At 39.4% G+C, this 15,122-nt stretch overlaps 1 protein-coding gene across 7 annotated transcripts in view; it reads right to left on the bottom strand.

The window, feature by feature from the left end:
- bcas3 (BCAS3 microtubule associated cell migration factor) overlaps positions 1-15,122 on the bottom strand; it is a 987,973-nt gene that overhangs the window by 870,709 nt on the left and 102,142 nt on the right. For all 7 annotated transcript variants that reach the window (XM_063031775.1, XM_063031774.1, XM_063031776.1 and 4 more), the window contains exon 6: positions 9,634-9,715. In XM_063031775.1, coding sequence (XP_062887845.1) covers positions 9,634-9,715 — 82 coding nt within the window. The remainder of the gene's footprint in view (positions 1-9,633; positions 9,716-15,122) is intronic.

The raw sequence follows: 15,122 nt of genomic DNA, 5'->3' as shown, positions 1-15,122 counted from the left end.
CTTGGGCAAGATGTGAACACTCTTGAGGGTGCAAAATAAATTTACTAGAATGATGTAAGGAACGAGAGGTTTCAGTTATGAGCTTTATTTGTTATGGGAGCAAAGATAGATTGCCCAATCATTAACCACCATAGTCTAGATGGGAGAAATACTTCTTCCTGTGCAGTGAGAATCCGAAAAAAATTATCTGATACAACAATGGTACTGTGAAAGATAAGCTAAAGTAACTTTTAGAAACAAATTATGGGAATAATATCAGAAGATACTAATTTTGTAATGCTAGATAATAACACTAAGTGTGATTAACTTTTTCAACAGATCAACGACTGAATTAGACTTTCAATAGAGAGATGAAAATACTCAATTTATGAAGACAAGCAAAATATGTCTACCTACTCTATACTGCGTTATATTACTTCATGAAACTTGTTTTCCCTGTCAGTTTTAGTCATTCAATCTGCCTTATTGGCTTAACTTGCCCCTTGCAAATCCTTAGGTTATTTTGGTTGTTAATACAAACAACGCACTTCACTGTGTATTTCAATATACACGTGATAAATAAATGGATCTGAATCTGAAGTTATGTTTCCCTTTTCCCTCTGGGAGTGGAGGATATGGCCATTCTGAACTGCTGAGCACATCTTCCTGCAACAACAGGAATCTGCAGGTCAAGCAGCATCTGTAGAGGGAGGTTGTTGTCATCTTGGGTCAAAACCATGCTTCAGAACGCACAGGGTATGCCCTCCTACTCCGTATTTTGCAACTTCTGCATTCTTTCCTCTACATTCTTTTCAAAGTTCAAAGTAAATTACAGTACATACATGTCAGCATATACAACCCTGAGATTTATTTTCTTGTGGACATACTCAACAAATCTGTAGAATAATAACTATAACAGAATCAATGAAAGACTGCCCAACTAGGGTGTTCAACCAGAGTGCAGAAGACAACAAATATGCCTAAAACAATAAAAGTAAATAAATAAGCAATAAATACCAATAGCATGAGATAAAGAGTCCTTGAATGTGAGTCCATTTCAATGATGAGGAAGTGAAGTTGAGTGAAGATATCCCCTTTGGTTCAAGAGCCTAATGGTTGAGGGGTAATAACTGTCCCTGAATCTGATGGTGCAAGTCCTGAAGGTTTTGTACCTTCTTTCTAATGGCAGCAGCAAGAAGAGAGCAAGTCCTAGGTGGTGAAGGTTCCTGAATATGGATGCTATATTCCCACATTCTAACTGCTCCCAATCTCTCATTGGCCAGATAACCTTGTGTAATATTTATCCTGATAGTTATCTCGGTTTTACACTGTCATAGACATTCCCTTCCCCCACTCTCATTGCAGCTTATTTTCTCTCTTTCCCAGTTCTGACAAACGTTTTTTTTTCTCTTTCCACAGATACAGCCAGACTCGCTGTAATACAGCCAGTATTTCCAGCACTTATTGTTTCCACATTGTACATATTAAAGTACAATATATATGTAATGTTGAACGCAGTAGGCCAGGCAGCATCTCTAGGAAGAGGTACAGTTGATGTCTCGGCCCGAAGCGTCGACTGTACCTCTTCCTAGAGATGCTGCCTGGCCTGCTGCGTTCACCAGCAACTTTTATGTGTGTTGCTTGAAATACCAGTATCTGCAGATTTCCTCGTATATATGTAATGTGACTGCATATGCAAATTAATATCAGCGAAATAAGGTGCTTTCTCAGTTACTGTAATATTAACTGGGTAAACAAAAGTCAATTGAACAATTGTACAAACACCACATTTTGGAAAAGAATATAAACTTTTGGAAATGAAAGAGTTAAACACCATTTAGCTTCACACTTGGAGAGAAATTTCTTATCACCACAGTCACCTATATTAAGTCTGAGCCAAATCCACCCACCCTCAACTCCCACATCAAACAATCCCCCTTTGACAGTCAGACACAGTAAAACACTGTTTGTGCCATACTGACTGCAATCAGATTCTCTGTTATAATTCTTTTCACAAGCGATTCATTTCTGCTCGGAATCTTTCAGCCCGCGTGTTATATATCTACAACTCATTCTCTGTGGATGTGCTCTGCTTTCATCTCTTTCCAGCCAGTCTCTGTGCTGTTGTTGAGCACTTTAGTCTCACAGAAAATCTGCTGAAGTTCAGATCAGGGCCAGTTGAAAATAAACAGAATCGCCACCCAGCTTTTGAACATATGCTCAGAATTTTACTAGAAGTGAGACAGATGAAGACACATGCAGCTGCATCACAATTAAAGGAGCAGTTTAAAGCCATGTGGACAAAATAGAAATGCAGCCAGTTTAAACCTTACTCAATTCAAAAAACCAAAGGGCTCTGAAAAATAGCATGCCGCTACTACAGCACGGGGCATCAGAGTTCAGATTCAATCCCATTGTCTTCTGTAAGGAGTTTGTACGTCTTCCCCGTGAACGCATGGGTTTCCTCTAAGTGCTCTGGTTTCCTCCCACAGTCCAAAGGTTAATTTGTCACTGTAAATTGTCCTGTGGTTAGGATAGGGTTAAGTAGGTGGATTGCAGGTCAGTGCGACTCAATGGACCAGAAAGGCCTGTTCCTCGCTGTATCTCTAAATAAATAAATATCGATACAGAAGGAAAGAAATAAGTAATTGGTTCAGATAAATAAATCAATTACTTATTATTTCTATACATTTTGCCAAAACAATCTAGACAATTTCTTTGTCCTCAGCAAAGATTAATTTGGTAAGTTTCTAACATGTAGACTTTAACTGAGAACGAATGCAAAGATAATGGGAAAAGATTTCTAAAGTAGGTATTCTCCTTGAGCCTATTTCTACAAGCATTTCTAGTCTTCTTCAAAGTTCAAAGTAAATTTATTATCGAGTATTATTTAGTATATGTCACCATATACTACCCTGAGATTAATTTTCTTGCAGGCATTACCAGTAGATACAAAGAAACACAACAGGTCTAAATGGTGCCCATGTACAATGCTCCTTTGGTCGACATCTGGATAGATCATGAAACCATACATTTCACTTCTTTTACGCTTGTCTTTCATCTTGAATATGATTCTGGAACTGCGAGAGCCTGGGATTTGCTGTTTGGAGATTGTTTGGGTGTTTCAGTGCTCTGCAGTCTCCAAGAGGATTCTGGGAGGCAGAGGCAATGTGCGGGAACCTCGTGGTGAGAGGGCTGCAGGGCGTGAGCTGATATTCGATTCAAAGCAACAAGGGAGACTGAAACATCGGGGTGAATGTGGAAGGTGAGGGCCAGCTGCCTGCCTTTTTATTACTGGGGGATTGCTCTGCTGCCAGAGAGGGGAGACTGCCTATTTAATCGCTGGTGAGATCGCTCTGCTATCGAAGAGGGGAGACTGCCTTTTGATTGCTGGTGGAATCGCTCGCTGCCAGAGAGGGAAAGGCCTACCACTATACCCGGAGAATGTTACCAGGTTTTCTGTGTTTTGGGTATGGACTTGGACTATAGATTTTTTTCAGCCATAGGTTTTTTATATTCTGTGTTTTTCAACTGATCTTTCTCATCTTTTTGTGTGTGAGGGAGGGAGATATGAGGGTCGAAGTGCCCATTCTGTTTTTATGCGAGCAGGAGGAATTTGGGGGTTGATGACTGTGCTGCCATTCTTCTCTTTTTTGGTTTCGTGGCCATCTGGAGAAGAAATTCAAAGTTGTATACTGCTGAACCTTTAGAATCAATGAAACACTACACACATTCCAAACCCACAAAACATACAGAAATCAATAAGTGAAAAACACCTGAAATATGCTGAACTAAAAGAGGAAATTGAAAGACTATGGAACATGAACGGGGTATATATTGTCCCAATAGTAATATCTACAACTGGTATCATCTCAAAGTCACTACACAATAGCATTAAACACAATAGTAAACACCATTACAATAGTGTGAAAGTTCTTAACAATTGAGAAATGAGTGCGCTTGGCTATGGCTGTACCTCAAGTTTTACCAGCTTGAGCTGAGAAAATATAATAATGCAACAATAATGATAGTAATAATAATTTATTAAGAGTACTTTTCATACAGTCAATACAGTTCAAGGTACTTTACAATAAAGTGCAAACATGAAAATAAAAGACAAAAGAATGTTAGTTAAAAGCAAAGTTTTGCCCATTAAATAGGTATTGGGTTGGCATTTAGAAGTGTTAACAGAGTCTACATCCCTTGTAGTTTTGGGTACTGAGTTCCACAGTTTCAGAATCAGGTTTAATATCACTGACATTTGGCGTGAAATTTGCTTAGCAGCATAGTTCAAAACCTTGACCTGAAAATTATCTTTTAAGGGAGATTGTTTAACTTTAAGAGACCAGTGGAAGATGACTTGAGAGGTCAAGCAGGATTATAAAACAAAAAAGATTCTGTGATGTACTCTAGTCCAAGACCACTGAGAGCTTTAAAAACAAGTAAGAGAACTTTAAAATCAATTCTAAAAGATACAGGAAGCCAAAGTAGAGTAGCTAGTATGGGAGTGATAGGCTCTCTCATCCTAGTCTTAATTGAAAGTCTATCAGCGCCATTGTGAATGTGTTGAAGTTTGTGAATGAGTTGAACGTTGTGACTACAAGAATAGGTCAGAAGTCTGTTATCCTTCAGCAAATGACTTCACTTCCTGACACCCAGAAGTATTTCCACCATGTTCAAGACACTAGTCAGGAGCATATATTGGAATTCTTCCCACTTGCCTGCATCAACACTCTAAGTCAACGTCATCCAGACCATGTAGTCCAGTTGATTGTGCTTCATTCACCAGCCCAAACCTTCATTACCTCATCATCATCACTGCAGTATGTGCACCCACAAAATACATTGCAATACTTTCCCACAGAAGGCAGAGGGGGGCAAAAAATCAAGCATATTCTGCCTGGAGGTTAGTGATGAGTGGTGTTCCGCAGGGATCTGTTCCAGGACCACAACTCTTTATGATTTTCATTAATGACTTGGATGAGGAAGTAGAAGGGTAGTTTAATAAGTTTGCAGATTACACAAAGGTTAGTAGTGTAGACTTGTCGTAGGTTACAACAAGGTATAGACAAGATGCAGAGCTGGACAGAGAAGCGGCAGATGAAGTTCAATCCAGAAAAATGTGAAGTGATACACTCTTGAAGATCGAACTTGATGGCTGAATACAAGGTTAACGGCAGGATTCTTAGAACAGTGTAGAGGAAGTGAGGGATCTAGGGGTCCATGTCCTCAAAGTTGTCATGCAAGTTGATAGGGTGGTGAAGAAGGCATATGGTGTTGAGAAACCGAGTTCAAGAGCCACAAAATTATGCTGCAGCTCTATAAAACTTTGGTTGAACCACATGGAGTACTATGTTCAGTTCTGGTCACTTCATTACAGGAAGGATGTGGAAACTGTTGAGAGGGTACAGAGCATATTTAACAGGATGCAGCCTGAATTAGAGAGCTGGATTAGGAAAGGTTGAGTGGGCTAGGACTTTTTCCTTTGGAGTGAAGAAGAATGAAATGCAACTTCACAGAGGTGTATAAGATTATGAGAAGCATAGACAAGAGTGGACAGCCTGTGCTTTCTCCTCAGTTGGCAATGGCCAATACCAGAGATTATCCATTTAAATTGAGTGAAGGAAAGTTTACAGAAGATATCAGAGGGAAGGTTTTGTTGAAATACGCAGAAAGTGGTAGGTGTCTGGAATGCACTGGAAGAGACTGATACAATAGGGACATTTAAGAGACTCTTAGATGAGCACATAGATGTAAGAAAATATTAGGTTTATGGGCTGTGTAGGAAGAAAGAGTTAGACTGATTGTGGAGTAGATTTATATAGGTCAGCACAACATTGTGGACCAAAGGGCCCTCACTATACTTTACTGTTCTACATTCAATGCTCTAATCCCATGCTAACAATTTGCCACTCAACCTTTTCATTGCAGGAATTAGCCCAGTGAATGTCCTTTGTACTGCCTCCAATTTTCTGACCTTTTTTTTTGGTAAAACTGAATGTAGTATTGTAACATCAACACTCTAAACAATTGCAACAAAACACTAATATTAAATTCCAACCAATTTGCAATACAGGCCAAAATGTTGTTCTCTTTTTAACTCGGGGGTTTCTTACCTGGGGTCCATGGACCCTTCAGTTAATGGCAGGCATCCATGGCGTAAAAAGGATTGGGAATCCCTGTCTTAACTACTTGTTGGATCTGCCTGAAAGCCTTTAGTGATTTATGCACAAGAATACATAGATCCCCCTGTACTTCACTCTGTCTGTCACTGTTTAGATAATGTCTGCCTTTTGATTCCTCTTACTGAAATTCATGCATCTCTCACTTCCCCACATTAGACTACATCTGCCAGTCTTTGGACCATTCATTCAATCTATACATACTCCATTACAGAATCACTGTGTCGTTGCCAAACTATGCCCTTTCATCTATTTTCGTATCATCAGATAATTTGGGAATCTTACACGCTGTTCCTTCTTCTGGGTCATTAATGTAAATAGTGAACAACTGTGGCCCAAGAGCTAATTACCTCCTTCCAGTTTGAAAAGCATTCATTTATTCCAACTGTTTTCCTTGGAACAAATAGTTTTCAATGCATTCCAACACATTTCCTCCAATACCATGGACTTTTAATTTAGGTACCAGCCACATGTGACACCTTGTTAAATGTGAAAGACATTAGAAGACATTAACTGCTGAGTGGTTTAAGCATTTTCTGTTTTTATAAATGTGTGCCTGACACTAACAAAAAGTTGAAAGCATGAATGGGATTCACATCTGAATATGTTCAGCTTAATTTCATCGGAAATGATCACCACTACAATATGGGTTAAGATTGATCTCAGATCAGATTTTTCTAGGAAGGTTTTCTTCAACATGCCGATGGTGGCAACTTGGACCTCACAAATGGCTCTAGTGAATAAATTGTCCAAAACAGAAAAGGACTCAGGACACTTTACAATATTGCAACACTTCAAAAGCAGCTATGCAACAAATGGAACAGTTTTGAAGTGCAATCATTGTTATGATATAGGAAATATGACAGGCAATTTGTGCACAGAAACCTCCCAGATATAATAATTTGATAATGACCAGGTAATTAAACATATGCTGCATTTAGTACAAATGCCCAAGTGCATAACATGAACATTGGACCAAAATTTGTTTAAAAACTCTTCAGAAACATGCATTAAAGCAGGATGTGTGAAGTGCTTGTATGGACCTACAGGCAGCTCAGAGAATTATACCACACTGCATAATACATCAAACATTAAAATACCACATATGGCAGTGACAGGACAGCTGGATAAAAGATTGCTATTAATCTGACATAAAACACATGGCAGGGCAAGGTGAGGAGGAAGCATTCACCTGTGCATCTGCCAGATCTTTGCTCACTTACTAAAACTATCAATATCCCTTTGTAGCCTCTTCATAACATACTTTGATACCTATCTTTTTGTCATGACAAACTTTGCAATCCAGGCCTTCACCAAGGCCATTCATGCAATATTTTAAAAGCTCAGTCCCTAGCAGTGATCCCTGTGGCACACCACTTCTAACATCCAACCAGACAGAAAAAGACCAATTTTTCACTATATACTCAGTGGTCACTTCAATAGGTACGCTGATCTGTACACCTGCTCGTTAATGCAAATATCTAATCAGTCAATCATGTGGCAACAACTCAAAGCATGAAAACATGCAGATATAGTCAAGAGGTTCAGTTGTTGTTCAGACCAAACATCAGAAAGTGGAAGAAATGTGATCTAAGTGACTTTGACCATGGAATGATTGTTGGTGCCGCATGGGATGATTTGAGTATCTCAGAAACTGCTGATATCCTCGGATTTTCGCACATTAGCGTTTACAGAGAGTGGTGCGAAAAATAAATCACATCCAGTGGGTGGCAATTCTGTGGGCAAAAACACCTTGTTAATAAGAGAGGTCAGAGGAGAATGGCCTGACTGGTACAAGCTGACAGGAAGGCAACAGTAACTTAAATAACCATGTGTTACAGCAGTGGTGTGCAGAAGAGCATCTCTGAACGCACAGTACGTTGAACCTTGAAGTGAAAGGGCTATCAGCAAAAGACCACGAAGATATACTCAGTAGCTACTTTATTAGGAACAGCAAGGTACCTAATAAAGTAGCCACCAAATGCATTTGCCACTCTTCAATTCATGCCATTGTGTTGCATTCTACACTGTGAGCTTTAATTTTCTGCAATTATCAATCAAACAACACCTGGAAATCCAAGAATAGTACATACTTTATCCACAGCACATTGCACCTTCAATAAACTGCCATTATGAAGAAAGCATAGCATCAGCTCTGCTTCCTTAGAAACTTGCGAACATTTAGCATGTCATCTACAACTATGACAAACTTCTATAGATGTGTGGCAGAGAGTATATTGACTGGTTGCACCATGGTCTGGTATAGAAACATCAATGCCCTTGAACGGAAAATCCCACAAAAGTAGTGAATCACATTACAATTAATTAAATTACATTACATTAAGCATCCAGGCCAATTTTCCAATGTGCATGACTTTATCTAGAAATGAATGCTTGCACTATTTATCCAACACAAAGCCAACTCCATGTACAGGGCCCTCACCAGCACTGAACACCACATGCCTCCAGTTCCTCTACAAAAGATTCAACAAAACTCAGTAATGATCTGTGATCTTATTAGTTATATGACTGATGCATGAAAATGTCAGGTAATCACATTACAATTAATTAAATTGAATTGCATTAAGTATCCAGGGCAATTTTCCAATGTGGATGATTTTATCTAGAAATGAATGCTTGCACTATTTACCCAACATAAAGCCAACTACACGTATAATTTACTCATGATAAGCATACACAATTTAGCCTAATTTATAAACACTTTTGTAAACTGAGGAGCAAACATTAGCAGAGTCCTGGAAGAACTTCTCCAAGCTTTTTCAAAGTTGTAAAATGGGAACCTTTACAATCCACTGGAGAGTGTGTGTAGTGCCTTGGCTTATTGTTTGACAGCACAGAGACAGGCCCTTCAGTTCACCATGTTCATGCTTTATTTGTCACATATACATCATAACAAAAGGTGAAATGTATCAATTTGCGTCAACGACAAACACAGTCTGAAGATGTGTTGGAGGCAGCTCACAAGTGTCACTGCACTTTCAGTGCCAACACTGCGACCCTAACCTGGATGTATTTGGAACATGGGAGGGAACTGGAGCACCCAGAGGAAACCTACACTGTCGTGGGGAGAACATACAAACTCCTTATAGGTGCCATTGGGAATTGAACCTGGATCACTAGTGTTGTAAATCATTATGCCATTTGCTACACTACCATGCTGTGATGCTGTTAATATACATCACAAGTAATTGTGCCAGCCCTCCAGTATATCACTGGTCACAGACCTTCAATCAGAAAATCATCCTTCCACCAATACCCACTATCTCATATCATGAAGCCAATGGTTGACCCAATGAGCTAGCTTGCATTGGATCTCATGGGCTATGTATGAAGGTCACAACATCATGTAGCACTGTACAAGAAAGTCAGCTGGTGTACAATTGTAGCCACAATATTTTGATTACAAGGCACTCACAACTAGTCATAAAGCAAAGCAGCTTTCAATGCTTACTTGTCTGCGGGGCAGGTAAAACTCTTGCTGTCCGGATGGGACCATTACGGATAGAATACAGCTCCTGAGCCTCGCCACTCACCTGCAGAGAGAAACAATAATAGTCAAATTTTCTGAAAAACGTTAACACATTTTTCTCTCTACTTTGATGAATACAAAAGCATTCAAACATACAGTGGATATGGCTTGAGTACGTAACTGATGCTCCAAACCAGAGCCAATTGTTTTTTTTATATACTGGGCTATTTGCTCAGATCAAGCACTCACACCATCTTTTTGAAATCTATTCAAGCTCCATTCTTCCTGAGTAATTCATCCTGCAAAAAAACTCACTGACCTTACCATGTTTCAACTGCAAAGACCATCTGATTTTCCTTCTCTCTCATCCCAGCTGTCTGCTTGCTACAGTTCACCTATACTACATCTCACAAACCTCTTTCTGCCTCCAATCTCAACTATTCTAGTGGTTCATAAACACGAGAAAGACTGCAGACACTGGAAATCAAAGGCAACACACTCAAAATCCTGAAGGAACTCAGCATATCAGGCAGCATCTATGAAAAAGAATAAACAGTCAACATTTCGGTCCGAGACCCTTCATCTGGACCTTTCCTGGCGGTTCATGGTTAACTTCACATTGTCTATAACCTTTGACCAATGGATGACACGAAACTGATAAGTTGATATTGAATAAGTATTCAGGCTGCAGTAAGATATCAAAGTTCAAAGAAAATTTATTAACTAAGTACATATATGTCACCATACACAATCCTAAGATTCATTTTCTTCTGAGCATGCTCAATAAATTCAATAACCGTAATATAATAAATGAAAGTCTGAACCAACAGGGACAAATAGTGTGCAAAAGACAACAAACTATGCAAATACAAAAAGAAAGAAAAATAATAATAATAATAATAAATAAATGAGTATCAAGAAAATTAGAAGAAGAGTCCTTGACAGTGAGCCCATAGGTTGTGGAAACAGTTTATGATGGGATAAGTGAAGTTATCTCCTTTGGTTCAACGGCCTGATGGTTGAGGGGTAATAACTGTTCAGGAACTGGTGGTGGGAGTCCCGAGGCTTCTGTACCTTCTCCCTGATGGCAGTAGCAAGAAGAGAGCATGACCTTGGTAGTGGGGTTCCTTGATGATAGGTACTGCTTTCCTGCAACAGCACTCTATGTAGATGTGCTCAAACTACACAGGAAGGGTTTTACCTGTGACGGACTGGCCCGTATCCACTACACTATGTAGGAATTTCATCATCACTACATCCGTGGACTGGTTAGGTAAGCAAAAGTTTAAGTGAGATAAATGTGAGATATGCACTGGAGAGGGCAAACAAACCAAAAGATGGCATAGAGTGGTGAGACACTAAAAAAATTAGATGTACTGAGGGATTTAAGAGACAATGTTCATAGATGACAATGCAGTCAGACAACATAGTTGTGCAAATAAACAAAACGATCCCCATTTTTAATGGAAAGTGATAAAGTACAAGACCAGTGAGGCCATGTTTGAGTTAGTGAACTGTTAAACTATGTAGAGTTCTGGTCACTATATTACAGGAAGAATGTGACAGCACTACAGGGAGTGCAGGGAGCTAGACAACATGAGATGTGGCTGTGACTGTTTTCTTTGGAAGCTATGCGGAGATTGAAGCAACATCTTATATTGTGATAGGACTCAACATAGTTAACAGGAAGGAAACAACAGGAATTCTGCAGATGCTGGAAATTCAAGCAACATACATCAAAGTTGCTGGTGAACGCAGCAGGCCAAGCAGCATCTATAGGAAGAGATTAACAGGAAGGATCCGTTTTCCTCAGCTGGTGGATATACAGTCAGTGGCCACTTTATTAGGTGCAAAAAACAAAAAATATCCAGTAAATGGCAGTTCTGTGGGCGAAAACACCTTGCTAATGACAGAAGTCGGAGGAGAATGGTCGAACTAATTCAGGCTGACAGAAAGGCGACTGTAACTCAAATAACCAGACATTATATCGGCGGTGTGCAGAAGAACATCTCTGAATGCACAACATGCCAAACCTTGAAGAGGATGGGCTACAGCAGCAGAAGAGCAGAACATACACTCAGTGGCCACTTTGTCAGGTAGAGGTACCTCTGAGGGTAGATTTAACTTAATTGCTGAAAAGAACAGAGAGAAATTGAGGAAGTTCCAATTGTAACCCTTCCAACTTTAACAAACCTCATTAAAAAATGCATAAAAAGCACCAACTTAAAGATGCTACTGGTCATTAACCTATTAAACCAGGTTAAAAATAGATATACAAGAAGTGGGAATTTCATGAATGAAACAACAGACTCTTACAACTTGACCCATTTCATAAATTAAGAGGCCAAGATGCATAGTGTATGGATTGAAAACTGCCTGTCACACAGAAAACAAATCTGGAATAAACAGGTCCCTTTCAGGCTGGAGGGATGTAACTAATGGAGGATACCATGGATTGGTTCTTCAACCTCCATTGTTCACTATTTGTATGAATGATCTGGGGGAGGAAACAAAATGTGAGGTTTCCAATTTTGTTAACGATATGAAAATGGATGGAAGGGCATATTGTAATGAGGCTATTAAGATTCCACAACAGGACATTGACAGGCTGAAATGCTGGTCAAAAACTTGACATTTGGAGTTTAATTGGGGAAGTGTGGAGTCATACATTTCACTAAGAGGAATCAAAAGATGGATTATTATCAAAATGCTGAGAATACAAGTGATTGACGTTTAGAGGAGACTAGAGTATGAATCACAAAGTTAGCAAGGAGGTCCATCATATATTTAAGGCAGCAAACAGTATGTTCACCTTTATTAGAAAGACATTAGAATTTATGAATAGGGAGGATATACTGGGTGCTGCTGAAGCTATTAAAGAGGCACTGCACCAGGAATTGGTCCCTTTATCTAATAAGTAAAACATTAACATTGGACGAGGTCCAAAGGAGGTTCACCCAGGCTAATTCCCAGAATGGGAGGGTTCTCCAATCAAAAGAGGCTTGGATGGGCTTGTATTCCTTCAAATTTAGAAGAACAAAAGAACAAGAGGTGACCTTACTTAAACATACAAGATCTTAAGGCTATTATACAGGGAAAGTGTTAAGATGTTTTCACTCTGAGTGTCACAAACAAGGGGACATAAATACAAACTAAGGAATTGGTCAGTAAATCTCTGAAATTATCTGTTCCCAAGGATGGTGGAGGTCATATTATTAGATATATTAAGGAGGAGATAAATAAATATATATGAAAGATCAAGGAATTGAGAGTTGAGGGTAACTGGATCAGAAGATGAATTGAGCCCAGCAAGTTCAGGCATGATCACATCAAATTGCAGGGTGGGTTAGAGGGGCTGAATGGTCTCCTCTCCTAAACACAAGAGATTCTGCAGATGCTGAAAAACCAGAATAACGCACACAAAAAGCTGGAGGAACTCAGGTCATTCAGCATCTGCGGAGAGAAACGAACAGTCAACATTCTGGGCTGAGTCCCTCCTTCTCTCCTGTTTTCTTTCATTTTCTTTCATTCTATGATCATCAAGTCATGGCGCTGTATACTGAATCATCACTCAAATGCATTATTTAGCCTTTCACTTCAGTACAGGAATGAGTGAAGGAATGTATCCCTGCGGGAAATATTCAAGCCAGCTTTCTAAATCCCACAATTGTTTGAAAGAGCACAGTTTTCTCTTAATGTCCGGCAGATATTCTTCCTTCAGTCAAAACAACCAAAAGCAGATTAATTTGTCAGAGATCTTGTTGCTGTTTGTAAAATCCTTTGGTGAGCTGTTCTATGTTCATCTATATAACAACAACCCCTTCACTTCAAAGAAATACAGTGACTGAAGTGCTTTGAGGTGCTTCTTATCAGGTATAACTGGTGCCATATAAAGATAAGTTTTTTCCTGATAACAGTAATTAATATTTTGAAGTAACACAACTGTTTGTGAGAACAAAATGATACGTATCTCTAATCCACAACGATGACAACCACAGACCCCTTTTCCATTGTGTCGAAATACATGATTTTACCCAACCTCAAAACTAAACCCAAATATGAAGAGGTTAGTGCTAAACCCTTATACACAGAGCCCAAAGACTCTGTTTTATAACCCTACAACATCGTTTATCTTCCATCACACATTAAACATTCCCTTACTCTGCAGGATAGATACACGGGGATACAACAGACACTTCGCACAGTGGCATTTAACTCCAATTTGAGTTGGTGTGATTTCTGAATGACCTAATCAACCATTTCTAATGCAACCTTTCATTAGCAACTGTACATCCCCAGGCTGTAGCAAAGGCACACTGGTGGCTTCGTTAATCCCACCTTTCCACATTTTTCCACTTTCTTCCTCTTTTTCCAACTTTCACTTTCATACATACAATACTCCCGGGTTAGGAAGAAAACCAGTAGAATATAGAACAATACAGGGCTAGAACAGAATCTTCAGCCGAACACGGTGCCACTTTAGCTAATCCTATCGGCCTGCACATGGTCCTTGTCCCTCTATTCCATGCTTATTTGTGTGCCTATCTAAATGCTAGCTACACATTGCTTCCATACTTTCCAAGCAGCCACTACTCTCCATACAAAAAACATGCTACATACAGTAGAACACAAACAGTAGTGGCCCTTCGGACCACAATGTTGTGCCAACCTCTTAACCTACTCCAAATTCAATCTAACCCTTCCCTCCTACATAACCCTTCACTTTTCTTTCATCAAAGTGCCTAAGGGTTTCTTAAATGAAAATGGAACATAGAACAGTACAACACAGTACAATCCCTTCAGCCCACAGTATAATCTACTCCAAGATTAATCTAACCCTTCCCTCCATTTTTCGACCATCCATGTGTCTAAGAGTTTCTTAAATGTCCTTAACGTATCTTCTACCTGTAGTGCTTTCCATGCACCCATTACACTCTGTAAAAAAAAACTACTTCTGACATAACCCCTGTACTTTCTTCCAAAAACCTTAAAATTATGACTCCTCATATCAGCCATTTCCACCACAGGAAAAAGTCTCTGGTTGTCCACTCTTACCTATGGCTAAAACATCTCTCCCCTCCATTAAAATAACCTATCAGTTCTAATACTCCTTTTTTAAATATAATTTATTTATTGTTCATCATTCATCCATCCATTTATTTATCTGTTTATTTATTTAAATACAGCATAGAATAGGCCCTTCCAGCCCTTTAAACCACACCACCTAGTAATCTCCCAATTTAATCCTGGCCTAATCACAGGACCATTTACAACGACCAATTAACCTACCAACGTCTACGGACTGTGGGAGGCACCCACAGAGACATGGGGAGAACACAGCAATGGGAATTGAACCCGGGGTGCCTGTACTGTAAAGCATTGTGCTAACCACTACACTACCCCCGTGCCAACAAAATTTCAAACGTTGCTGTTTTTTACATGTTGTTATTTGTATGGGAAAGACCAGAAAA

This window comes from Mobula hypostoma, chromosome 23, assembly GCF_963921235.1.
Source record: "Mobula hypostoma chromosome 23, sMobHyp1.1, whole genome shotgun sequence".
In the NCBI taxonomy this organism is placed as follows: domain Eukaryota; kingdom Metazoa; phylum Chordata; class Chondrichthyes; order Myliobatiformes; family Myliobatidae; genus Mobula; species Mobula hypostoma.
This window is presented reverse-complemented; position numbering and strand designations above follow the sequence as displayed.